The sequence below is a fragment of the Salvelinus alpinus genome, chromosome 20 (assembly GCF_045679555.1).
Source record: "Salvelinus alpinus chromosome 20, SLU_Salpinus.1, whole genome shotgun sequence".
In the NCBI taxonomy this organism is placed as follows: Eukaryota; Metazoa; Chordata; class Actinopteri; order Salmoniformes; family Salmonidae; genus Salvelinus; species Salvelinus alpinus.
This window is the reverse complement of record NC_092105.1, coordinates 40,521,331-40,548,833: the sequence shown is the minus strand read 5'-3', so window position 1 is coordinate 40,548,833 and position 27,503 is coordinate 40,521,331. Positions and strand designations below refer to the sequence as shown.

Below are 27,503 nucleotides of genomic sequence, written 5' to 3'. Positions count from 1 at the left end.
GCTTGCAAGCCTCCACCTTTTTCTTCCAAACATAACGATGGTCATTATGGCCAAACAGTTCTATTTTTGTTTCATCAGAGCAGAGGACATTTCTCCAAAAAGTACGATCTTTGTCCCCATGTGCAGTTGCAAACTGTAGTCTGGCTTTTTTTAATGGCGGTTTAGGAGCAGTGGCTTCTTCCTTGCTGAGCGGCCTTTCAGGTTATGTCGATATAGGACTTGTTCTACTGTGGATATAGATACTTTTGTACCCTTTTCCTCCAGCATCTTCACATGGTCCTTTGCTGTTGTTCTGGGATTGATTTGCACTTTTCGCACCAAAGTACGTTCATCTCTAGGAGACAGAACACGTCTCCTTCCTGATCGGTATGACGGCTGCGTGGTCCCATGGTGGTTATACTTGCATACTATTGTTTGTACAGATGAATGTGGTACCTTCAGGCATTTGGAAATTGCTCCCAAGGATGAACCAGACTTGTGGAGATCTACAATTACTTTTCTGAGATCTTGGCTGAATTCTTTTGATTTTCCCATGATGTCAAGCAAAAAGGTACTGAGTTTGAAGGTAGGCCTTGAAATACATCCACAGGTACACCTCCCAATTGACTCAAATGATGTCAATTAGCCTATCAGAAGCTTCTAAAGCCATGACATTTTCTGTAATTTTCCAAGCTGTTTTAAAGGCACAGTCAACTTAGTGTATGTAAACTTCTGACCCACTGGAATTGTGATACAGTGAAATAATCTGTCTGTAAACAATTGTTGGAAAAATTACTTGTCATGCACAAAGTAATGTCCTAACCGACTTGCCAAAACTATAGTTTGTTAGCAAGAAGTTTGTGGAGTGGTTGAAAAACCTAAGTGTATGTCTGACTTCAGCTGTAGGTCCTGGATGGCAGGAAGCTTGGCCTCAGTGATGTACTGGGCCATTTGTACTACCCTCTGTAGCGCCTTACGGTCAGATGCCGAGGAGTTGCCATACCAGGCGGTGATGCAACCGGTCAGGATGCTCTCAATGGTGCATCCTGACCAGTTGAATGGTAATTGACCGTTAATTAGCATCTCCAAGCTGCTGATGCACGCCTTCGGAATGTCTAAATCTATTTAATATACACCATCACAATAAATCCATTATTTATTTTAGGCAGGTCTAAAGAAACATTGTGATATGAATAAAATATATTTCAGAATAACCGAATGAGTCGGCCTACTGTATGTTATCTGGCTATGTGCCATGCAATAGGTTGTAAGCTAGTTCCTTTAGCTGACAAGAAAATGCTTAAGTCCTGTGCCATTATTTTATGTTTTTATTGTAAGAATAATATAATTGAATTTAGCTGAATAAAATGGAAAGGATATTTTTTCCATTCAGGAGTGAGTGTACATTTGAAGTGGCTATGTTGCGTGTAAAAGTGATCATTTGAAACAGGTCCTATATGCTAGATTTTTGAATTTGGAACATTTTGTTGTGAATGATACAAACCTTAATGTCTTAAATCAAAACATATATGGGTTGCATGATGCAGAATGGCCCATTTTTATCAAATGGGTAGGAGCAGGGGGAATAATACGTTATCCGTATGTACTCGAATAACGAATGGAGGCCACTTTCCTGCAGTTTAAATCATACGAGGTAGGCCTAAATATAGTAGCTGCTGGGATCCTCTGTTTAGTGGCAACCATCAACTTTCACATGATTGCACATAGACATGTCTGGGCTTATACGAACACGTCTTTCACTTCATGCATCAACCACTGTTTAAGGAGCATGCAGCCTGCATTCTACTCAAACTCTGTATGCCATGGGATCCAACCATGTTCCTGCAGCTACCCAGTGCTTAATTTGTGAAACGAAGTGAAATCTGTTCGGGAACATCAATAGTAACATGTTTTCACAACACAACAATTCAACTGTTGATAGCCCCTATCTCTGTGTGCTCGAGAAAGGGGAGGAGATGGAAACGCACGGTTTTGAGATTCTGTAGTTTAAGGTGATGTCAGCCAATTACTTGGCTATTCAAATGCAAATTTACTATAATTGTAGGGTAACATGTTGACTAGACTGCTCGCGCTTCTGCCATCACCCACATGTTGATTTTGTTATTTTACCTGAAATGCACAAGGTCCTCTACTCTGATTAATCCACAGATAAAAGGGTAAACTGACTTGCTTCTAGTAAACTCTCCTCCTTCAGGCTTCTTCTTTGGACTTTATATGATGGTTGGCAACCAACTTTAAGGTGCATTACCACCACCAACTGGAGTGTGTACCTCAGTTCATCTTTCAATCACCCACGTGGGTTTATGTTCCTAAAAACCAATGAGATGGGAGAGGTGGGACTTATAGCCCGTCAAGCATCACAAATAGAACCAAGTTCTATTTTAGCACCTGGTTACGCAGACACTCACGAGCATTTTGGGTGCTGTGATTTGAATAACATGTATGTGTACATTTATTTTGCAACGCACGTGACGCAAGCGGTGTGGTCAGCATGTCACTCTATAAGCTGCCCTGCCCAATCAATGAACCAACGGCATTGCCTAGGCCTATATGTTCTCTCCCAACGTTTGGAGTATAGCATAAGGTAACCAGTTCATCCAGTGTGTGTATTATAATAATACAGTCCACACTCAAAGGCGATTTACTAGAATTTGTTTAATTTTGGACTATAGGCTAGATCAGACTTCTTAAATCTTAGGCTATGTATTGTATAACGGCACAATTATTTTAATTCATTTTTCTTTTTTTATCTGTTGTGGACTCATAGCTTATGCCTATGGGTGTTCTACATGAAATGTCTTAAATGCTTTGAATTAATCATCACCTTAATGCTGTCCATTTCGTTGTTTGTCTTTGAAACAACATCCATTTTGTTTTGGCTTTGAAACAACATCCACAATGGCCATGTTTTCTTCTGTTTCAACCTGTTGTTGAACGTCTTACTTCAAATTATCACAGTGAGGTCCCAAAAAAATGGAGCTAAACGGTGTGATTTTAAAAAGCATGATACTGTTTTAACGTTAAATGTTTGTTTTTCGATTGTATTTGCATTGATGTTAGGGAGACAATAGAGCCCTGAATACCAGGTCGTTAGCGAGTTGGGTACTACCAACGCATGTCCAGAGTGTATACGAGGAGATGGCTGTGTCACGTGAAATTTGACTGCTGTCATGACTACCTGTGTGGTGGGAATATGGTCACCGCAACAGCTCTATCAGTAACATGTATTTCATATCCAGATTCAAAGTGGTGGACCTGTTGACCATGGCCTCTGTGCACCAGAATGCAGTACTGGACGGTGAGCAGGAGAGGCCAATGCTGGAGGGAGCCTTGACGTTTCTTGTCATCTTGTCCAGTCTTCGCATTCACTTGGGTAGGTGCAGATGCATTCAGGGGAGAAGGAAATTGTACATGAACGACATTTGGAATATTTGTATCATCCTGACTATATTGGCGTTATCCGTAGATGCATGAATGAATATTTCTCCCTCTCATTGATAGGCATGGCAGATGATGAAATTCTCAGAGCCGAGATGGTCTCCCAACTGTGCATGAACGACCGCACCCACAGTTCACTGTTGGACCTCGTATCCTCACTGCTTTATCAGCCTCTAATTCACAGAATTAATTGAATATCCTAACCCGTGGTCAGTATTTTCTCATTGAGTTTGTAGCTGGCTTTTTAGTCTCTGGATTTTGTAGTGTCAGTGGTTGTCAGTGGTAACTCTTTCTGAATACCCTTGTTTGTTCCCTTGCTAGAATGTGCTAGAATTGGAAAAAGCACCAATAACACTTTGTTTTCACCAGAACCGCCCCCTGTTATTACATGTGAATCTGATTGTGATTGGTTTAATCAATGTAAAATTCCATCTTTTAACACACAGCCAACAGTCTTTGTGTTAACATTTTTTGGGGTCACATTTATTATGCTGCACATTTGCCTAGGTGCATACTTTCCTTAAGTGAATATTCAGATTCCTGAGAATCCCAACCCCAAGAGTGGGATCGTCCCGGGAAGCTGCAGCTTTGAGGAGATGCTGTCTGCTGTGGCTGACTTCAAAGCCCCCGTGTTTGAACCTGGGGGTTCCATGCAGCAGGGCATGTACACACCTAAAGGTAAGTTGTCCCTTTTATCTCATCGCCTGGTGTGAATTCACTAGCTACAGAATGGAAGCAAATGGAACATAACAGGGAGGGACCTCCCGGAGTTTGTCCAATGAACTCGTTTTTCTTTTTTTCTTGCAATTGTTTTTTACTACAGTGCAAAAGTTTTTCTACGATGTGTGACTAATGCTGTCCAAACGCTTTGTTGGATCATCACCAAGCGTGTTGTTTTCCATTTGAACATAATCACAGGTGCTTTTTCACCAGTCTGCCTTGAGAGGGCACTCATGCACCACAGTTGACTATAGTTCTACCCATACAGAACTAGGGACTTGCACAATTCACAAGACTAATTCAAAACAAGGTCCATCTGGAAGACTTTGTTATTGTGATGCCCTTCAGGCAGTTACATCTATACGCTTTGTCTCCCCTGTTACCAAATATAGGGCATTGCCTGCAGAGACCTGTGTATTTTCAAGTCAATGGCTCTTATAAAGCATTGTGCGTTTATGATATCAGATCAGGATTTGTCTCATTAGGTGTCCTATCCTAATATCAGCCCTGTGACTTTGTAGTTTGAGCCATTTTGGCCCAATGTCCAGTTTAAATGGGTTTTTCTAATGGAGACCTCACCTCCTATACGATTTGTTTTGAGGCCATTCTCTGCTGATATGATTCTTCTGTTGGTTGGTAACAATCAGAAGAGCGTTAGTTTTGTCATAGGAGGCATCAGATTGTCTTTGCAACTCCACATTCACTGTCATTGCACATTCCACTTGGGTGGCAACCTAACACCACTTTCTGATAGCTCAGTAGAAGAAAAAAAGAAAGAATGACTTGTATGTCAGTGACTTTTGTTTTAGCGGGTGTTCCTAAAGGATTTCTTTCTGTTTTCCAGAGGAGGTGTGGGAGAAGGAGTTTGACCCCATCATGGTGGTTCTCAGAACAGTCTACCGTCGTGATGTCCAGTCAGCAATGGACAGATACTCAGCATTGTAAGTTAACGGTCACGAAGCTCATCGCCTCCACCTGGAAGTGAATGGTTTATTACATTTTTTCAAAGCATGTGAGTAGTTATGTATTCATAAATAACCATTCAAAACCCTATGTATTTTAACAGTACATTTAGTGTCTTTTTATATAGTTCTGGTTTGTTCAGTTCTGCAGTTGGGATGGTAATGTTTGAACAGCCATGCCAAACTGAGTGGGTGGATGTCATGCCCTGTTGCCCTGTTGAATCCGCTTTTCCCTCCTGCCCTTGAAGAGAGTGGTTAGGCGAACAGTGAGAGGGGGTTTAGGCCAACAATGAAGAGAGTGGTTAGACCAACATAGGGAGGGAAGAGGGGGTTTAGGCCAACATAGTGGTTAGGCCAACATAGTGAAGGGAGGAAAGAGAGTGAAGGGAGGAAAGATAGTGGTTAGGCCAACATAGTGAAGGGAGGAAAGATAGTGGTTAGGCCAACATAGTGAAGGGAGGAAAGAGGGGGTTTAGGCCAACATAATGAAAAGCGGGGTTAGGCTAACATAGTGAAGGGAGGAAAGATAGTGGTTAGGCCAACATAGTGAAGGGAGGAAAGAGGGGGTTTAGGCCAACATAATGAAAAGCGGGGTTAGGCTAACATAGTGAAGGGAGGAAAGAGGGGGTTTAGGCCAACATAGTGAAGGGAGGAAAGATAGTGGTTAGGCCAACATAGTGAAGGGAGGAAAGAGGGGGTTTAGGCTAACATAATGAAAAGCGGGGTTAGGCTAACATAGTGAAGGGAGGAAAGAGGGGGTTTAGGCCAACATAGTGAAGGGAGGAAAGAGGGGGTTTAGGCCAACATAATGAAAAGCGGGGTTAGGCTAACATAGTGAAGGGAGGAAAGAGGGGGTTTAGGCCAACATAATGAAAAGCGGGGTTAGGCTAACATAGTGATAGGGTTGGTTCCAATTAGTTCTCTGTCGAGTAAAATCAATATTTCAAGGCAAACTGTAATAGAATTGAGGAAATCCTTCCCCTGTTAGATTTAGGTTGGACGTCTCCGAAGACAAATGTGATGGTTGGGGTGAAGGAGATAGTGTTAGGTTAATTTCCTGAAGATCTCTTTAAGATGTGAAGTAACTAAATGTACAGAAGTGTACTCCTGGCAGCATTTCTTCATTTGAAATAGCAGTTAAAGGGCAAGCAAAGCAAACATTGGTAATGGATTTAAGTGCTTTTCTTCCTCTGGTCTCTTCAAAACCAAATGTAGGCTATATTGAACAAAGGCAATTTAGATATCCAAGCAATTCTTTCAATGTTGAACAAGAAATACTGATTTCATTTCTGTTTTGGTATTTTTCGATTATCATTTCATCACGTTGAAAGAAACCATTCTGGTACGGAATGTAGTAAACCTGATGTCATGACCACACGATAGCTTATTTCCCACTTGACGCAAGTTGATATTTCCCCAACTCAGTCTGTGACATCAGGCTTATGTTACTGGTTCACACTGTTTGAATATGATGGATTGCCTGTCAGCCAGGCAACGTTTTATATAACCGCAATCCTGTCATGGCTAATAGTGTGACACTTTCAGCCGATTGGCTGTTCCATTGCATAGACTGAAAGATTTTGTGTGGTCAATTACTCTAGATTATTTAGTGTCACATTTATTACCTATGCATTTGTGATGTTGAATGGATATCTATTGAATATTGTTTTCAATTGACTGTATTACTGCATGGAATTGACCTGATTTGTTGTTGTACCCAGCTTGAAACAGTCTGGGATGCACACGACAGGGAATCCATGGCCACCGTACAAAGAGCGGACTCCTCTGCACCCATGTTACAAAGGCCTGGACAGACTGTTGCACTGCAAGACTCTTCACATTGTCATCTTCACTCTGCTTTACAAGGTGACCCTTCCAACTGCTCTCTTCATTCATATTATTCATTGCTTAATTTGTCATGCAAAGAAACACCTGTCCATCAAAATGTAATTGTTTGATATAACTGATGGTGAGATTGCCCTATGATTTGAATTTGGCAGAACTGTAATGTTTTGTTTTAGATCTGGCTGGATCACTCCAACATGTCTGAGCATGTTCTGTGCATGGTGCTCTACCTGATTGAGCTGGGCTTGGACAACCAGGTTCAAGAGGACAAGGAGGAGGAGGTAAGATGTATACTGGCTTGATCACTATCTGACCTTTAGCCACTCGAAGACATTGTTGGTAACATGTCGGGAGTTTAGGTTCTATCTGCATTTTTGTCAAAGTTGTGTTATTGACATAGCCTTGTTCTGGTCAATGTTCTACCTATATGGTACTCTAAATACCCCAATTCATGTTAAGTTCAAAAGAATACTAGATAAAAAAAATAGTTCACACTGTTTTTAAAACCAATGAAGGGTCAGAACTTTAAAACCAATTATCTCAATATTTTTTTTGCAGATAGAACCTTTTATAGTCCCAACTTCTCAATGTGTTATTTTGTTTTTAGTATTATTAAGGGACCATCAAGGTGTTCTCCACATTAATTTGTCTCATGTACTGTGACTAGGAGCCTTGCATTGAGGAGCACTGCCATGACAGCTGGTTCCCAGGCACCAACCTCCTGTCCAACCTGCACCATGTCATCAACTACGTGAGGGTGAGGGTGCCTGAGACTGCCCCCGAGGTGAAGAGGGAGAAGGATCCCCCTCCCAGCACCAGCGCTCAGGCATCCAACTTCGGCCAGGTCAGATAAACATCTGTCTCTACCCTGTCTGCACACCGGGTGGTACTGCCACTACTTCTGTATTCATACTACATTTCATGTTCAGAGTGGGCTCAGAATTGCTTGCCTCAGGGTAGTTAAGGTATAATGTTCATTCAATGCGTTTGGTATATTGGCTGTTTTTGTATTATGTAGCCTGTCATATCCTCTTCCTGATGCGGAGAGGTTGCTCTTTGGCGGGTCATGTTTTAGAAGCATTTTACGTATGTTGGTTTGCCGTACTTTTGCTCCACAGAATTCCAGGCGTCTGACAGGGAATTGGAGAGAGGTAGCTGTTTGCATTGGACTGTTTGTTTGGTCATATTAAGAAGAGGAAGACCTGGTTGATTTCCTCAGGGCCTTGGAGTGTGTTCTGTTCTGACCGTTGTGTGAAAAACCTCATGACTACGTTATTCTCTCCTCTGTTATATTTGTGTGTCTTATGATTTTTAGTCATTGAGGTTGCACTCTGCCTTGGTTTGTTTAGTGCTCTGATGGGGTTTCCCTCTTGACTGCTGAAACTACACTGAACAAAAATATAAACGCAACATGTAAAGTGTTGGTCCCATTTTTCATGAGCTGAAATAAAAGATCCTGGAAATGTTCCATACGTGCACCAAGCTTATTTCTCTCAAATGCTGTGCCCCTGCCCAGTCATGTGAAATCCATAGATTGGGGCCTAATGAATTTATTTAAATTGGCTGATTTCCTTACATGAACTGTAACTCAGCAAAATCTTTGAAATTGTTGCATGTTGTGTTTTTTAAATATTTTTGTTCAGTATAATGTGAGTCTGGGTAAATGCTCTTTAACTGCATGTGACTTTGATTGGTGGCGCTCCGACTGGGCTGTATGATGTATGTTTATTTAACAGTACTCCGGTCCTTTGTCTGGGTAGGTAATCACAAGCGTTTAAACATTTTTCGTTTTTAAAGTTAGGGGTTGAATTTTCTCTCAGCATATGAACTAGCACTCTGCGCTTCTCTTAAAGTCAGCCAAGTTTTTTTGTTTTTTTATTTTTAAGGGGTGTTTAATGTGACTTTGACATGTTTGCTGTGGTAGGTAAGCTACTTTCTAAATGTAATCTGTTACTAGTTACTTGTCAAATTGTAATCACTAACATAACTTTTGGATTACTTTAGAGTTTGGCTAATCTGATTACTTCCCATTAAAGGTCAACTGCCCCTTAGAACCAACTTCTCTGGTTTTAAACGGCCTATGTGGAATTGAAGGAATTGTTCGTAGAGCTCCGAGACCAGATTGTGTCGAGGCACAGATCTAGATCTAGGGAAGGGTATCAAAAAATGTTTGCAGTATTGAAGGTCCCCATGAACAGTGGCCTCCATTCTTAAATGGAAGAAGTTTGGAGCCACCGAGACTCTTAGAGCTGGCCGCCCGGCCAAACTGAGCAATCGGTGGAGAAGGGCCTTGGTCAGGGAGGTGACCATCAACCCGATGGTCACTCTGACAGAGCTCCAGTGTTCCTCTGTGTAGACGGAATAACCTTCCAGAAGTACAACCATCTCTGCAGCACTCTACCAATCAGGCCTTTACAGTAGAGTGGCCAGACGGAAGGCACTCCTCAGAAGGCAAATGACAGCATGCTTGGAGTTTGCCAAACGGCACCTAAAGCACTCTTGGACCATGAGAAACAAGATTCTGAGGTCTGATGAAACCAAGATTGAACTCTTTGGCATAAAAGCCAAGCGTCATGTCTGGAGGAACCCTGGCACCATCCCTAAGGTGAAGCATGGTGGTGGCAGCAGCATCATGCTGTGGTGGTGTTTTCAGCGGCAGGGACTGGGAGACTAGTCAGGATCGAGGGGAAGATGAACGGAGCAAAGTACAGAGAGATCCTTGATGAAAACGTGCTCAGGACCTCAGACTGGGGTGAAGGTTCACCTTCCAACAGGACAACAACCCTAAGCACACTGCCAAGACAATGCAGGAGTGGCTTCGGGACAAGTCTCGATGTCCTTGAGTGGCCCAGCCAGAACCCGGACTTAAACCTGATCGAACATCTCTGGAGAGACTTGAAAATAGCTCTCTGTGACAGAGCTTGAGAGAATGGGAGAAACTCCCCAAATAAAGGTGTGCCAAGCTTGTAGTGTCATACCCAAGAAGACTAGGGTGTAATTGCTGCCAAAAGTGCTTCAACAAAGTACTGAGTAAGGATTCTGAGAACTTACGTGGTATTTATTTTAATACATTTGCTAAAATTCCTAAACCTGTTTTTGCTTTGTCATTATGGGGTAGTGTGTTTCTTTTATATATACACTGCTCAAAAAAATAAAGGGAACACTTAAACAACACAATGTAACTCCAAGTCAATCACACTTCTGTGAAATCAAACTGTCCACTTAGGAAGCAACACTGATTGACAATACATTTCACATGCTGTTGTGCAAATGGAATAGACAAAAGGTGGAAATTATAGGCAATTAGCAAGACACCCCCAATAAAGGAGTGGTTCTGCAGGTGGTGACCACAGACCACTTCTCAGTTCCTATGCTTCCTGGCTGATGTTTTGGTCACTTGAATGCTGGCGGTGCTTTCACTCTAGTGGTAGCATGAGACGGAGTCTACAACCCACACAAGTGGCTCAGCCTTTGTGCAAGGAGCAGCACTGCCAGAGCCCTGCAAAATGACCTCCAGCAGGCCACAAATGTGCATGTGTCTGCTCAAACGGTCAGAAACAGACAGATTTTATTGGGTTAAAATACGCTCATAAATTATATACAGCCATCCACAATCCGTAAGGCGCAAATACCAAAATTAGAGCGCAGCAGTGTGATTCACATAATTTTGCTATGTACAGGTCAATAATAAGTGATATCTGTATCACCAGCAGGCTACACCACTGCTGTCATCCTTATCTCCAATTGGTTATTCAACTTTGATGTATAATCTTTGTTCTTCCAATGGTGCAACTATCTTGGACTTTAGCCTACAAAAGCCTTTTCCTGTTCTTTCCCCGCGATGCATCAAAATGCATTTGGTGTGCCATCATAGTGGTCGCTGACTTGTGGTCACTTGCTCAGGCAGGAAACAAACTTAACTTGTTAATTTATTTATTTTTAATCTTTAAAAAAATGTAAACATCCTTTCTGAATTCAAAAGTAATGCTAGAAGTAATCTAGTTTTTCAAAAGTATCTAATCCGATTACAGTATTTCTGCTGGTTATGTAACGGCTTACATCATCTGCATGTATTTAGTGACCGCCATTATTTGAACTGCAGGTTTGGGAAAGTGTGTGTGTCAGAGATCTGATGTGTTTTTCTGCTGTTGTAGAACGTCCGGGAGGCGCAGGTGTTCAGCCTGGTGGCTGAGCGCAGGAGGAAGTTCCAGGAGATCATCAACCGCAGCAGCACCGAGGCCAGCCAGGTGGTGAGGCCCAAGAGCAGCTCTACGCGCTGGGTCCCGCCCGGCACGCCTCCCCAGCTGGTCACAGAGATCCTGGAGATCCGCGAGAGCATGCTCTCCCTGCTCATCAAGCTGCACCAGAAGCTATCGGCCAAGCAGAACTCTCTGTCGGCCACTTGGCTGGAGGATATGGAAACCAGCAGCCACGCCCACGGGGATGGCATCACTGCCATCGAGCGCGTCCTCACCAAGGCAGCCACGCGCAGCCGCCAGAGCAAGCGCAGCATCCAGGAGATCTGTGGCAAGGTCTCTCCTCCTGTCGCTCCCAAGAAGAACAGCCCCACTGACAAGAAGACCATGGATAAGGACGAGAGGTTTGTTACAGGCTCCCGTCCTGTTTGCAAAACCATGAACACCAACTTATCTGTACCACTTTAAATGAATACAATGTTTAAAAGGTTATTAGCCTTTGAAATGAGTCCCTCTTTTGAAGTTGTTCAAAGGGCTTCTGCAGAGGGATTTTGTATTTTGTAAATCCCCTTCACCCCACTGTGGAGTCTGTTTTGAAATGAAGATGAAGCCGGATTTGGCAGTTCCGCTCACATTCACCGGCCACAACATCCTTATTCTCTTCCCACCACTAAAGATGATGGAATGGGCTATAAGCACTCCATGATGACCTATTTTTGGGTTGACTAGACCCGCAGACGAAGGTAGCATCTCTCGCTCGTGGTGGTGCCAGGGCGACTGTGGGCCAGCCAATGGCAGAGGAAAGCCGAAAGGGGTGCTGCACATTTCTCAGGCGGGCCGTCTGTGCCCCTGAAGCTGTCAGTGGGAATTACTGAGCTGTGGCACTCCTGTCACAATTTGTTTATGTCCTCTTATTAGGAGTCTCTATTTACATTCAACCCTGCTCTCTGGAAGTCTGCACAGGCGCTACAGTCTGCCACATTAGGGAAATAATCACCTTGCCAGCCCTGCACCCAGTCACATACTGTAACCTTATTCAAATCAGACTCTTACTTTGTATGTATTGTGTCCAATGCTACAAAGTTCATCTTATACTTTATACCACGGGTGTTCAACTCTTACCCTACGAGGTCCAGAGCCTGCTTGTTTTATTTTCTATCTGATAATTAATTACACCCGTCAGGTGTCCCAGGTCTAAATCAGACCCTGATTTAGAGGGGAACAATGGAAAAAGGCAGTGGAACTGGCTTCGAGGTCCAGAGTTGAGTTTGAGGGCTTTATAGTATGCCTTTGTGGTAGCGTCTGAGGGGGAAAATGAGCATCTGTGACGGTCAGACAGTCACTCTGGAAATGAGAATGCACTGGTGGGTGAGTAGTGGTGATTTAATGGCTAGTCATTGAGAGAAGGGCTTTCAGTGTTATATAAAACCAAGCGTTTCCACTTACCCACAGAAGCTGTTGCTATAGAGATGGGTTAACCCCTTCAGTGTGTAGAGAATAGGCATTACTCCTGCATCAAAATAATGGAAGTCTGGGCCATATGCCTCGGCACTCTATTTTAAGTACATTTTGATTTGAATAGCGCGATAGGATGTTTATTTGTTTTTGTGTGGTGGTTTCAGACTTTCCACGCTATGCAACACTTTGACAGTTACGTAAAATGGATTGACTGATGTATCATGATGACAATTTTCTATGTAGTCTTCTATGCTAAGTTTATTTTTTCCTGGTCTTTCAGGCGTCAGAGGGCTCGAGAGAGACAGCAGAAGCTACTGGCTGAGTTTGCCTCCAGACAGAAGAGTTTCATGGAAACAGCCATGGATGTCGGTAAGGAGTGACCCGCCCCCCCCCCCCCCCCCTGTTTGGTCCAGCAGCATTTCTCATTCTCAAAGCTTATTCATGTTGTTCCCTCATCTATTAACTATTCTGAATGTTTGGTCAGTTTGTCTAATACACAGGAAAGTTGATTATTCAGAACCTGTCCAAGCTTTTAGATGTACTGATGTATGGTCAGATTTGTTACATGGTGCGCTATTATATTCTAGCACTTGGATACAGGGCCTGGTTCTCTATAACTTTCAAGTGGACTCCACTCACGTTGAGGATGTATTGTGCACACGTTCCATTATAGTCCTTGAAGGAAAGTAAAAAAGATAAAAATACAGCTTTGCTTTTATTTATTTTATTTTTTAATGTCAATGTGGCAAGGTGACACTGGCCACAGCCTCCCTGGTTTCCCCAGGCCTGTTAGGAGCAATGAGAGGAAAGCACTCCTCTGAGACTGGAGCCGTGCTGGTTGAGGGCACTGCGGATCAAAGCACTAATAGTGGGATGGACTCACAGGGACCACCCTGACACAGCGTGATTAGTGGATGAATAATGGTCTCTGATCAGAGGGAGCACTTAGGCAGGGCTACGGATGGGCCTCCGGCTGAGCAGGCTAGGACGCCTTGTGTGCAGGGCTACATCCCAAATGGCATCCTTTCCCCAATATAGTGCACTACTTTTTACCAGAGTCCTATGGGTCCTGGTCAAAAGTAGTGCACTATAAACTAAATAGGGTGCCATTTGGGAATTGTCTCTAATCTCCCTCAGGCTAACTGCTGTCTGGCTGGCTACAAGTTTCACATACACAACATCCACCTCACATACCTCTACTGTATTGGCACAACTAGGGGCAGACAGAGATGCGCATTAACTTCATTGATAATTGTGTTTTCTGATTTTGTCAAAAGATGTAATACAACTAAATGTATTGGCTATATGCTTGAACAATATACATGGAGAATGTGCACTGCCGTTGAAGAAATCTACCACAGCTAAGACTCTTGTGATTTGAGTTAGTACTTTCACTATTTTTCTTATTTTTTTGTAGGTGTCTCGGCTGACATTAGCCCACATTTATTGAACGGATTTAGCTTGTGTTTGTGTCTTATCAGTATAAAGAATGGTCTTGACTTCTCATGGGCTACATTTGTTTCACAGATTTAAATCAAAGGTCACAGATAATATAAATATTTGCACTGGAATTTTTACCAGACAAATTCGTCCAACAGTAAGAGCATCTGTTCAAGCATTAATCTCCCGGTGCTGCTTTTAAATAGAGTTTGTATAGATAGCTGTACCGACAATCACGCTACAATATTGACTGTAGGATTTTACACGTGTGTGTATAGTAGAGAGAAATAGCATAGCAACTTAGCAAGGCGGTAGTCCTGCATAGCAACACGGGTGTCCTTGTCTCCCAGCCCTTCTCCAGCTCTGTGTGTGTGCTGTGTATACTGAGGGCCTGAGGCCTGAGTTGTTCCATTGACATCTAATGCAAACTGTTTATTTCCCCTGGAACACACTGACCTCTCCTGAGATCATATTGCACCCTGAAGCAATAAATCAATTCCAACACGGGTTGACATTTCTACGCAGAATCTACTGTTCAAATTGAACACGGTCTTTAACATTTTAAAACTAATTTCACATCAGTAATTAATCTCTAGCGCCATGCCAATCCCTTGGACAGAGGAAGCAGAGAGCTGAAGTGTGGTTATTGGAAGCATTGATGCTAGGCACAGTCCGATGTTTGTATTCCTTTCCACTACAGTACAGTGAGTGGTGCTCTAATGCACACATTAGGTGAAGTGGTAATGTGCGTACTAATGCAGTGACAAGGTTGTCTGAAAGCCTCCTGTGCTTTTGTCAGTGCCTATCCTATTTACCCACCCTTTCTCATCCTGTATTTGAGAAAATGCTCTTGGGAAAATACATGCTTTTTCACCAAAGTGGAAATGTCGAGACTTGTGTTTGCTTCTCTCTAATAGAACTAGTCATTGATTTGCTCTGAGTTAGTAAAGAACAAGGTAATTGAGCATGGTATTATTTCTAGGCAGGAATGTGAGCATATCTGCCGGTGACCACCTCTAATGGCATTTTATTAGCACCCGGTTTTAGCCGGCCCCAAAGACTGCAGAGTTTCACACCACATTACCCTCCTAAAGTTTTATTTTTAATTTTAATTTTTTGCACATTGCTTGCCAATATCTATTCCAATGTGTCTTCTCGCTTTAAGTTTAATGTCAATTGATCAGAAAATCTGTTAATAATGCAAAATTGCTATCCAGCTCCAACATATCATCTAGATACGATGCATTTTCTGATGAAGCTTTTGAATGTGGTTATTAATCAAGTGTTTTATTAAAGACCCAAGAGTAACTCTTTGTCTGTCAGAATCCCCGGATGCTGAAGCAGCCATGGACCTGGGGGCCTCTGAGGTGATGGAGTCTGAGGTCCTCTATGACTGTGTGATCTGTGGCCAGAGTGGCCCTTCCACTGAGGACCGGCCCACTGGCCTGGTGGTTCTCCTCCAGGCATCGTCAGGTACTACTGCACTGTATCCCCCTCAGTGTGTCACACATCTGAATTAATGGCCTACACCGTCTGCCTTTCTTACCACTGTCCTGATTTGTTGTTCAATTTCAACCACCTACAAATGAACTGGCGATACGGAGTCAAATTAAAGGTAGTGTATTTCATTGATATGAAAATCTACTTCCCCCCCTTAGCACAGCCCTTGCCTGTTAAAAGATACACCGTTATTCATGGAAGCTTAGCACCAGCGTATTGGAAAATCACATTTTAATAGGTAGGTTAGCTGTTGTTTTAATTGGCTCATTTATCATTCATGTTGATCCCTGGCCGAGTTTTCATACTGCCTTTCTATGCCGTGCTGCCGGACAGGATCATTCACTGTCATGAAAATAGACGGGATGTTTGATTAGTAATTAGTTGCGGTTTGGGAACGCTCGCCGCCTCGAGGTCAAAAGAACACCTTATATGATCTGCCACCTGCTATTTCATATTAGCCCTCTCAAAAGACAGTGTAAACACTAAGTGAATTATCTGTCAGATCTTTATTGTCCTTTTCATAGCCTTAATCATTTGAAGCAGATTTTTTTTTTTTCAGGCTGCCACTGATTTACTGAGTGGATGTTTGGGAGATTAGCTGTCATTATCAACTGACGTATCAGTCACTATCCTCTGTTCCTGATGTGGAAAGGGGAAAATATCTGCGTTTGACTACAGGCACGCCTAAAACGTGACGTGTTCTCCAAGCAATCATTGCCCTTGATTTGTTTTATATAAATGTTATGTAGATCTATAAATGGGAATCTGAGAGCTCATTACTCATGCTAATACATTTATAATAAAGCTCATTGTCACTCACTGCGAGCCCCCGTGCTCTGATTTTTGTTTCAGTGCTGGGACACCGATGCAAGAGTGACGAGACGAAGAAACTGCCTACCACTGACGATGAGCACATCTACCCAGCGGACACGTGCGGGGCGGCTCACGACGTCAGACTCGCTCTCATGCAACGCTTCTTCAAAGATGTAGGTGTCTTGACTGACGCACCCAGTCACTTAAACACACACTCTCTCTACCTCGCACCTTCCACCCCCCCACTCTACTTCTCGCTTGTGTCCTTGGCTTGGAACTAGCTAGTAAAGCCTCACTGAAGCGTTTCAATGTAAGCACTACCGTTTTTCTGAAGTCTTTCTCTAAGCCTATTTTATGCACATAAAGAGTGGATTCCCATCATGCATGTTGAACCGTTTCCTCCTGAGCTGGGTTCAGGTGATTCAGCAGCCCAGCCCCCAGCCCAGTGTTCCAGCCTGCCAGTCTGTCAGCAGCTCCAGACTCCAGCAGCCAGAAAACAGAGAGAATTGGTCATGGAGGATTAAGACCTCCTGACAGAGCTTCTCCTCCCTCACTCCTCTACCCCTCTCTGGGAGCTTTGAGGCAGTTAGTCAGCGTGACAAAGAAACACTGCCACAGTCTTCGGGTGTTAGCTGCACTGCTGTTCTGCCATTTCTTGTCACTTTCTCCAGAAAAGGCTCCTCCTGCCTTTTTCGCACATAAAAATGCTGCTGTAGAAATGTAGTTAAATCAACTTCTTGTATATATTTCTGTCAAAGGAGGCTGCTGAGGGAAGGACGGCTAATAATAATGTCCGGAACAGATTGTATGGAAATCATGTGTTCGATGTATTTGATACCATTCAACTCATTCCGCTCTAGCCATTACCACGAGCTCGTCCTCCCCAATTAAGGTGCCACCAACCCCCTGTGGTTTCTATTCTACCGTTATGGAACTTAAGAGACTCTTATTTGTCTTGAGCTGTTCTCTTGTCTGTTTCGCAGAGTTCCTGTCTGCAGTCGGTCTCAATAGGCTGGGATGGGGGTGTATATGTGCAGACCTGTGGACACACCCTGCACATAGACTGCCACAAGTCCTACATGGAGTCTCTGCGGGTAGGGGTATCCTTATGAAAGTATGGATTGACATAAGGGTCATAACATAGGACAGTCCTACCTGCCCTGTTTCCTGTAATAATCACACATATTATTTTTATATATATATATATATTTGTTTTACCCAGAATGACCAGGTGCTGCAGGGCTTCTCTGTGGATAAGGGCGAGTTCACCTGCCCGCTGTGCAGACAGTTTGCCAACAGCGTGCTGCCTTGCCGCCCGGGCCGGAGCACCGAGGTGGTCAGCTGGCACATGCCCACCAACAAGAAGACCGCTGTGCTGGTGAAGGAGGTGGAGGACCTGCAGGAGCAGCTGGGGCTTTTCCCAGTAAGCACCACTGTAAGGCAGAGAGATATACACCGCTTCACCCAAGTCTATCCCCTTGACCCCGATCACGCCATCTTAACACTTCCGGACAAATGAGACTGACGCCAACAGTATTGTAGCTGTTTTGGTGTTACTCCAGTTTGGCCTCAATACATATTTCACCTGTCATCTCCTGCCAAACATTTGCTATGGTTTGTTTCATGTACTCTCCCAATGATTTGCAAATGCATACATGTAGGTGGCCATTTATGTCAATATTACCATAGTCAACAACATTTCAAAATGGAGATCCTGCTTCGTCACTTTGCAACCTTTCCCTTCCAGACGGAGTCCAACCTGAGTAAAGAGATGGAGTCGGTGATCAAGGACATCAAGAACACCACCCAGAGGAAGTACATGGACTATGGCAAGAACCCCGGTTCCCCTGACAACGACTTCCTCTTCATGTACTCTGTGGCCAGGTGAGGGACATGACGCAGTCAAAATGTCACCACAGACTCCTCTGAGATGCTTCAAAATAATGAAACCAAAGAGAAACTCCATTTATCACAGTCATATGGAGAATTTTCCATTTCCAGCTCCATGAGACTAAGTGAAAGTGCACCTGGTAACATATGGTGTGAGTCGTGCAGGCCTGGGAGATGAGCAATGGCCTGTGTTCCCGTGGCTAGTGACCCCTATGCGTGATCCAATCAGACAGGGAGGTCCTCCTCCTACTGCTCTCTTTTATGCAGCCCGCTGACTCTAGTCTTGTGGCCTCTGGCCAAAACACTGGCTACCTGGCCTGTCTGCTCCTCTCCTTTTGTGCTCTGAAAGCCGGCTCCCTGCCTTGCATTACAATGACTGGGCACAGAAAGAGAACTGCAACATTTCCTGAGTTTAGCCTAGTTGTATTTTTGTTTTGTTGCATTTATCCATTGAGCGCACTTCTTCGCTTGAGGGCCGCTTGAAAAGGCTTTTGTACAATATCTGTAGTGTACAGTCGGAGCGTATTGAATTTTAGTCTTTGTACCTGCACCGGATATATAGATTACTTGGTGTTTTTTGAAGTTGCTCGGTAGCTGTGAATGTTTTTTTGATTGGCTTTATTCATACCTCTGATTGTACTGCAGTGTGGGGCTGGAGGTGTCGCTGGAAATTCTTCTAAGCAACATTGGCAGCTTTGTCAGTTGACGCTGCAGTAAAATGGTATTGACTGGTTGGTTCCACCATCCTTTATTACCTCTGACTGTATGGGTTTAACGCTCTGCCGTTCTTCGACTGATTTTTGAGCTCTTTTTCTCCAGAGTACTTATTCACAGTTTTGTTGCTTCTTGTGTTTGGACACGCTCCTCTAAATGACGTTAAATGATGCTTTTATCATCGTCTGAAATTGATAATGCGTTACAGGGACTAGAGAATGGAACTGTCATTTCTATTCTCTCACCATAGGCAAAGGGTTGTGGGATGCCCTTGGCCCCTCCCAGTCTCCTCCCCCTCACCTTTTTCTCTCAACCTGTGCCCTGCAGAGAGAAGTCCTTGCTCCCTGTGTCTGGGTGCCTGTTGGTTTTCACAATTTCAGTGAACAGCGCAAATTGCCTGAGCAGTGGAAAATTCCTCTGTCGGAAGGGCGCTCTTATCAGTAGCAGCCAGATGAAGCTCGGCATGGCTGCATTATCTATGTGAAATTGCTTTTTCTCCCAGGAAGCCCGAGGATTTGCCCCCACCTCCCCAGCCTACGGGAGGAAACGTCCAGTGGCAGGATCAAAACAACCCCTGTTCAGTCTAATTTAAGCGACACCTATCTGCTTTTAATATCAATTTATTCTCTAATGGTCTTACTTTTTTTCTTTATTTGGTGGCAGAAATTGAAATATTAAATGAAATGTGTTTGGATATGCATGGGAAATTCACAGCCGAGATTATACAAGGGAAACTGGATGGAACAGCTTTTATGCCAATGGACTAGCTATTTACATTTTTTGTTATTGATATGAAATAGCTGGTACAAACACAACAGACAATGTCTGCTACATCTTCTATATCTGATATTTCTTATAAAACGGGTAAATAGAGGTTTAGTCAGTAACATCACCAGATATTGGTGATAATTTCGCTAGTTGAGCCCTCCCGTCTTAGGCCGCTACGAGCCCTCCCGTCTTAGGCCGCTACGAGCCCTCCCGTCTTAGGCCGCTACGAGCCCTCCCGTCTTAGGCCGCTACGAGCCCTCCCGTCTTAGGTCGCTACTGCAATAGCAGGTAGATGACATGAAGGAATGTTAATAGTCCACTGTTTTGTCCTGTTTCTGAATGGGGGGGATAAACTCCTGTCAGACTACCTGAGCTAAAAATGGCTGTGAAAATGCCCCAAAATCTTCCTCTTGTCCCACTAAGCCCTAGCAGTTGACTGTGTGTGTACTTAGTAATGGTTGTTTTCCTCAGGACAAACCTGGAGCTGGAGCTGGTGCACCGTGGAGGGAACCTGTGTTCTGGAGGAGCCAGTGCTGCAGCCAAGCGCTCCTGTCTCAGTGAGTACACCACTCCCCTCGCTTCTCACTAGATTAACATGCATGAAGCCTCCTTCCGTCTACTCGGTGCTATATGAAGTGTGTTGCCCTCTACTCGACCACTAAGCTATAGTGTACATCCGAAGTTGACCTTGTGTAAAGCCATTGACCCATGTTTCGTATACCAACAGTTTGAAATATTTTTTTTAGATTCAAAGAGATTAGAATGAAGCATTTTACTCTTTGTTCTTTTACGATAAGGTCCATTGGAATTTAGACTGATTATGGGGACTTGAGGGAATCGGAGGTGGTGGGAAGCCTTGTCCCAACGGCCCTTGTGTAATAAAGTGTCTGAGGTGAGATTGAAGCGGCTCGTCCATGTAACCGTTGGACCGTTGGTAAAGATTGTCGATTTAGCAGTGGTAGGGAAGGAGAGATGAGACTCTTTCTGCCGTCAGGGTAAATGAAGCAGACGAACGTGTCAAGTGCTGTTTTAGTTGATTGTGTGGCAAGGGTGGTCCACTCTGGGGTGGACTGGAAATGAAGACCGAGTGATGTCGCCGTCTTGAGCGGTGTGACTGCCCGCTGTGACAACAATGCCGAAGACAAAGCCTCCGACATTGGTGGTCGATTGGAGGACGACACACACTTATGCTCAGAGGTGCAGACGAAGATGCGAGGTTCTGATTTTTGGATGGTTGACTCAAGATGCCCAAGGTGTTTCTCCTTGGTTCTACTTTGTCTGTCATTTGAACTTGACCTTTTTTGATGTGTTTAACATTATGTTCTATCAGAGCTGAGCCTGGGGATGAGAGCAGTCCATTTTCCTGCTCTGTTTAATTAGTCTGTTTAGTGGCGATAAATTCGTGCTGCTCTCTGCTCTAGTGAGACGCCTGTCATCCTTGAGTGGGGCAAAAGAGATTTCACACTAGAGGACTGTCGTTTTCTGAGCTACATTAACTTGTGTAGCCACGCCGGCGGCCACATTTACTCAGTTGCAGTACATTAGTGTTGCCACTTCGTAGGGAATGGGATATGGAAGGGGGTACAGGGGACATGCGCTAACTACTACAACCCAAGGGGGTTCCTAAGCCCATATCCCACAAGGCACTTATATCGTTTAGCTGATGAGGATGTCATGGGCTGGAGAGTGGAGCCGGCACTCTCTCTCGTGTTAAATCAACTGTGGAGAGTCCACCTTCAAATGGCTCGCCTCTGGTATAGCTGCCATTTTTGAATTAGGCAAGTCTAGTGATGTGGTCTTTACAGTGAAGATGGCCTTCAACGTCCAATGCAATACTGTTATGGTAGGTGTCGGCCTATCACGATGAGATGTGTCCAAGAGAATTTCTCATTTGAAGTGTTTGTCTGCAGGAGGGTGGGTGTTAAAGTAATCTAATCCCAACATAAGTCACACAGCCATTACAAATCTATATCGGAGGGATGACAAGTGCGGGGGTAAAGATCATAGCAAATAGCATGAGCTTTAATAGAAAGCAGAGCCAGATCAATATCTGACGGCAAACTGAATACCTCTCTTTTGGTGCTGTCAGACCGTGTGTCTGTGGGGGGGTACAGAGCACAGGACATCGCAGCAGACTGGGAGAGGAGAACAGGCACATACCAGGCAGGGGCTGACTGATGGAAGAGGTGTTAGCCATGCGAGCAGCAATTGAAGCCTGGTTCCCTGCCAGCTTGAAGGGCATTGGCTGGTGATCCTTCCTACCACAGTGTCACTCTTCACATATCTTCGTCCTCTAGCGGAGGGACTCTAACCCCATCTGACAGACGGAGGGACTGAAGCAGAGTCACTCACCTCCTTCGACCTCTGGGTCATATCCTGCTGCAACCATGTGTCAGCTGTAGAGGGCAGTGTTGCTCTAGTTTGACAGCCGTGTGAGCCAACTCACCCGAAGGTCCACATTGCAGCACTGGAATTCAATGTTTTGCTGCATTACAGCTCTGTCATAACTATCAGAAGAAATATATATATTGGGCTACAGGTCTGTTGGATGTAAAGAACTGTGTTAGTATTTCAGACCACTTGGTTGTTCTTCGTGAGAGAAAGTAGCCAACATGATCGCAGGTCTCTATATTAGGAACATATGGTTTGTTATTGTATGCTTTTACAGGTGTAATTTTGAAATGTAGTTTTTTTTCTCCAAATTTCAAATAGACATTTAACTCTGGTTCTAATGAGCACTACCTTAGTGGGCCATTAAGGAGAAGTAGATGTCATGAGTTTTTTTGGTGTTAATATTAAAGGAGGACATTGTTCCAGGAGGAGATTACATTTTGTGTGTGTGAGAGCGAGAGAAAGGTTTGGCGCTCTTCATGTTCCATTAGTTCCACAGTGAACAGGTGTGACTCCTGAGCAGAGAGGATAGCTGGGAGCGGAGTAGTGCCGTCTATCCATCTGGCCTGTTTTGTCCCAGCCGCTACCCAGTCAAACCATTACGCTCAGTGCAATCAGTTCAAGTCAACTGCATCTGTCATTTTGATACACTCATAGCTTGGTGTTCCAGTAGGCACTGGCCAATGGACATGCAGGTGGCCAGCTACAGTTAGCCGTCTCATATCTGCTCCAGTGTTTTGATCTATCTGGCTGACCATTTAAATCCATGTGTTTTTTTTTTTTTTTTCTGTCTTTCAGATCAGCTTTTCCATGTGCTTGCCATGCACATGCGTCTGTACAGCATTGATTCTGCGTACAATCCCTGGACCAGGTTGACCCAGGTGGCTCAGAGAAGAGACGAGTGAGTGACGGCCATCCTAAAGCTACACTACACAGACATTCGGTACTCTACTCTCACCTCTCCTCGCCCTGCAGGTCCACTACACACACTGAACCCCCCCCCCCCCCCCCCCGAGTCGTGCAGATCCACCTGACATCCCTACACCCCTCTCCTAAGTCCAGTTTACCCTAACAGCCCATTCAACACATACGCAACACACGCACCCTTCCTGTAATCACAGTGCCACTCTCCCCTCACGCTAAACACCACCATCCCCCCCTGGCCCTTGCAGCTTTTCCTCTAGACAAAGAGGAGCCAAAAACCGAGAAGGCACCATGCGTGGTTGCCATAGATACCAATAATTGCTGCATCTGGCAAATTACCGGGTGCTCGTTAGAGAGCGAAACGACCCCGTCACGATCACTGCACCGAGAAACAACCGCACCACACATCTCAGCCCTCCGCTGCCCAGCCTCATCTTTCACAGGTTCAGAGAAACAGAGAAATGTAACAAAGCACAGTCTCCCCTTTATTCATGCTCTCGCTACAGAGCTTGTTTTTGTTGGTCAGACGTGCTCTGTCTTGAACAGTTTGGCTTCCCAGGTTCAGTCTTGAGAGCTATTAGCATCCCAGTCGTATAACACTTAGCACTATTAGGTGACCTAACGACCTCTCTCCCTCCCTGTTAGCGGTGGAAGACAGCTTTTTACACCTGTTACTATTTAAATGCTCCGAGCCAGGCAGGAGTCTCAGAGGAGCAATTTTGTGTTCAAAATCCCTTAGAGATTCGGAAGGCAACTATGTCATTGACACCCTGCCAGTCGTGTTCCTCTATTTAACTAGGACAGAGAACGTCGATGCCCGTGCCTTCCTAGTCTGACTATAACACAATCTGTTTTTCATAACCGCTCTCTTATGTCCATTTATGTGGGATGCCTTACATTTAATTAAGTCTCATTTTCAAAAGACTACATTGCTCATGTGATTTTATTAGTCATCTGGATTTGACTGAGATGTGCAACATATATTTCGTTGTGTGGGCTGTTCACTGTAGGCAGGTCTTTTTTTGAATTTGATGGAATGAAAGCAGATTGCTGCGTCATAAAGGTTTTCTTCTATTGCACGCTAGAATTAACCGGCGAGTGCCTTCAAAATGGAATGTATTATTGTGTAAGTGCACCTCCCTTCATTCGATGTCCCCGGAGGTCTTGAGTGGAGATGGAGGCTCTCTATGGGCAGCCAGATGAAAAGCAGCCATTTTAAATGGAGGTGGCAATCAACAACAATATGTGGCCCGGGTTGCATTATGGAAGTGGGTCAAGGGATATAAGGGAAGATGCTTTGCTTTCTCCCACTGCATTAAAGTGGGGGACTCCTCGAGGGCAATTGGAAGTGTGACGTCATTGCAAGTTAAGTGCACAGCATATTAAGGTCAACCACAGGAGGTTGGTGGCATCTTAATTGGGGTGGACGGGCTCGTGGTGAAGGCTGGAGCGGAATTTGTGGAATGGTATCAAACGCATGGTTTCTGTGTGTTTGATGCCATTCCATTTGCTCCATTCCAGCCATTATTATTAGCTGTCCTGCCCTCAGCAGCCTCCACTGAGTGCAGCGTATACAGTATATTCAAGGGAGGACTTTCTTGGCCCTGAGAAGATAAAGGCAATGGGCATCTACGGTGGGCTCAAAGTATTGGGACAGTGACTCTTTTTTTTGTTTTGGCTCTGTACTCTTTGAAATGATACAAAGTATGCACTTTAACCGCAGTCAGTCAGCTTTAATTTGAGGGTATTTTCATCCATATCGGGTGAACCGTTTAGAAGTTACACCACTTTTTGTGTATATATAGTCCCCCCATTTGAGGGACAAATTCACTTGTGTATTAAATTAGTAAAAAGTTAACTATTTGGTCCCATATTCATAGCACGCAATGACTACCTCAAGCTTGGGACTCTACAAATTTGTAGAGACATGCTATCTTCTCACCATTACAACAACAGGGGGGTTTATGATATTTGTGATTCTAACTTTCTCGCTCATCATTATTCAGGATTATCTGTAGTCATGACAACATCCACATTAATGTAGAAGTGTTATTAAAGATGACAGTCTGCACGTTAACCGCCATAGTCATTTATCATTTCAAATCCAAAGTGCTGGAGTACAGAGCGCAGAAAACAGCAAAAAGAAATCGCTGTCCCAATTTATTTTGCACCTCAATGCATTTTAGCGTGCACATTCTCTCTTACCTGCACCTACCAGTAGTTATTGGGAATAATCAGGGTGGAAATTGACAGAATTGAATGGGTAAACCCAGCTAGGGGTCCACTTAAACAGCGATTGCTAAAAATATATTCTGTTGAACTGGCAAACTGATCTGATGTCTCTGCTCTTTCTATTTGTTAGTCCCATCCAGTCTTGTCCATGTCCTCTTTTGTTTGTCTTTTCCCCCTCCTTTCTCTTTCACTTGTTGCTGCTGTTGTCAAAGTTTTTCATGTACAGTTTATAATACAGTTCTTTGACAGTTGGTGGGGCAAATAGAAGCAGTAAAAGGAATTTGAGTGATTTGCCATTTAAAAGTTATATTATGGTAGATCAAGAAGTTTTCAATTGTTATAGGCTAATGGAGAATTCAAGATGAACAAGTTAAAGGTGTTCAATATAGTAAACAATAATTCTGATTTACTTTAGTAGGATGGATTAGAAAAGTACCAGATACCAGGAGTGGTCTTCCTGAACGAAGCACACTAATAAGCTTGGGCCATAGCGTCTTGCACATACCGGCGCCTACATGCAGTTACGAAAATAGCTCTTATCTTTTGATTAGAAGCTATTTCTGTTCAGTCACTCAGCATCGCTGTTTCTAGCTTCCTACCTGAGGGACAGACTGAGGTGTATTCCCATTGGTTGGAGATGTCTTTGAGCCAAGGTTTGAGGTGCGTTCTGAAAGAGCAACACAGCACAATGTTTTGAATGGACATTTTAATAATAACTGTTCAAAGGATTTACCCACAATTGTATTCAAATTTAAACCGGAAGGTGCATTCCCCCTCCTAATTCATCCCGTCCCGTTTCCACCCATGGGAAAAATAAGATGTTTTCAGACCCCTTGACTTTTTCCACATTTTGTTAGGTTACAGCCGTATACTAAAATGGATAAATCATTTTTTCCCCTCATCGATCTACACACAAATACTCCATAAAGACAAAGCAAAAGCAGGTTTTTAGAAATGTTTGAAAATGTATCTAAAAAAACGGAAATCAGTGAAGTATGTATTCAGACCCTTTTACTTTGTTGTAGCACCTTTGGCTTACAGCCTCGAGTCTTCTTGGGTATGACACTACAAGCTTGGCACACATGTATTTGGGGAGATTCTCCCATTCTCTGCAGATCCTCATCTCAAGCTCTGTCAGGTTGGATGGGAAGCGTCGCTTCACAGCTATTTTCAGGTCTCTCCAGAGATGTTAGATCGGGTTCAAGTCCAGGCTCTGGCTGTGCCGCTCAAGGACATTCAGAGACTTGTCCCGAAGCCACTCCTGCATTGTCTTGGCTGTGTGCTTAGGGTCATTGTCCTGTTAGACTGGGGTGAAGGTTCACCTTCCGAGGTCCTGAGCGCTCTGGAGCAGGTTTTCATCAAGGATCTCTCTGTACTTTGCTCTGAGTTCAATCTTAGTATCATCAGAGTCTTTAGGTGCCGTTTGGCAAACTCCATGAATGGAAACAGGATGCAGCCGAGCTCAATTTCGAGTCTCATACTAAAGGGTCTGAATACTTATGTAAATAAGGTTTTTATTTTTTATAAATTTGCAAACATTTCTAAACCTGTTTTCGCTTTGTCATTATGGGGTATTGTGTGTAGATTGGGGATTTTCTTTCCTTTAATCCATTTTAGAATAAGGCTGTAACGTAACAAAATGTGGAAAGTTAAGGGGTCTGAATGCTGTACCTACCTTGTTTCAATGAATACTTAACTCTTATCTTAATGCGAATGTACTGTATGTTTTTCAATATGTCTTAGTGTTACCTCAGGTGTGTTTTTCTCTACAGCTGCCTGGATGACGAGAGGCCAGAGGTCCCCATGCTGTTCAGAGACTGCCCATCCCTGCTCATCATCTTTGTGTTGACCATGCCACAACCACTACGCAAAGGTGCTGTCACTAACTATCCATCATTTTTTTATTAAAATATATATATATATATTTTTAAATCAGACGATGGACGTGAGGGGAAGGGGAGTTAACGAGGCTACAGAGGGAGGTTTCTCATCGGTTGGGTCAGAAAGACAGACCGTTATCAGTCCTAATCATGACTGAATGTAGGGAGAGTTCTTATCTGTTCTTCCGTTCCCTCTATTTTTGGCTGTAAGGAGCAGAGTGACATCGCCCTGTTTATGGAGGCTGTGCACCCTTCACATGCCCTTCATCTCCAGCTGAGTGCTTCCTGTTTGATCTCCTCCAGGCTCAGCCCTGTGCCCGAGGGGAGGGCCA

The 27,503-nt window shown here is 43.9% G+C and overlaps 1 protein-coding gene across 2 annotated transcripts in view; it reads left to right on the top strand.

The window, feature by feature from the left end:
* LOC139546892 (E3 ubiquitin-protein ligase ubr3) overlaps nucleotides 1–27,503 on the top strand; it is a 49,676-nt gene that overhangs the window by 13,348 nt on the left and 8,825 nt on the right. The window contains exons 16-32 of one of the 2 annotated variants that reach the window (XM_071355814.1): nucleotides 3,240–3,373; nucleotides 3,502–3,587; nucleotides 3,975–4,116; nucleotides 5,003–5,099; nucleotides 6,842–6,986; nucleotides 7,142–7,246; nucleotides 7,633–7,809; nucleotides 11,120–11,565; nucleotides 12,900–12,988; nucleotides 15,383–15,532; nucleotides 16,412–16,545; nucleotides 17,356–17,466; nucleotides 17,595–17,795; nucleotides 18,120–18,256; nucleotides 20,216–20,301; nucleotides 22,934–23,036; nucleotides 27,064–27,164. In XM_071355814.1, coding sequence (XP_071211915.1) covers nucleotides 3,240–3,373; nucleotides 3,502–3,587; nucleotides 3,975–4,116; nucleotides 5,003–5,099; nucleotides 6,842–6,986; nucleotides 7,142–7,246; nucleotides 7,633–7,809; nucleotides 11,120–11,565; nucleotides 12,900–12,988; nucleotides 15,383–15,532; nucleotides 16,412–16,545; nucleotides 17,356–17,466; nucleotides 17,595–17,795; nucleotides 18,120–18,256; nucleotides 20,216–20,301; nucleotides 22,934–23,036; nucleotides 27,064–27,164 — 2,444 coding nt within the window. Of the gene's footprint in view, nucleotides 1–3,239; nucleotides 3,374–3,501; nucleotides 3,588–3,974; nucleotides 4,117–5,002; nucleotides 5,100–6,841; nucleotides 6,987–7,141; nucleotides 7,247–7,632; nucleotides 7,810–11,119; nucleotides 11,566–12,899; nucleotides 12,989–15,382; nucleotides 15,533–16,411; nucleotides 16,546–17,355; nucleotides 17,467–17,594; nucleotides 17,808–18,119; nucleotides 18,257–20,215; nucleotides 20,302–22,933; nucleotides 23,037–27,063; nucleotides 27,165–27,503 lie in introns of both variants that reach the window. The other variant, XM_071355813.1, reaches the window with a different exon arrangement.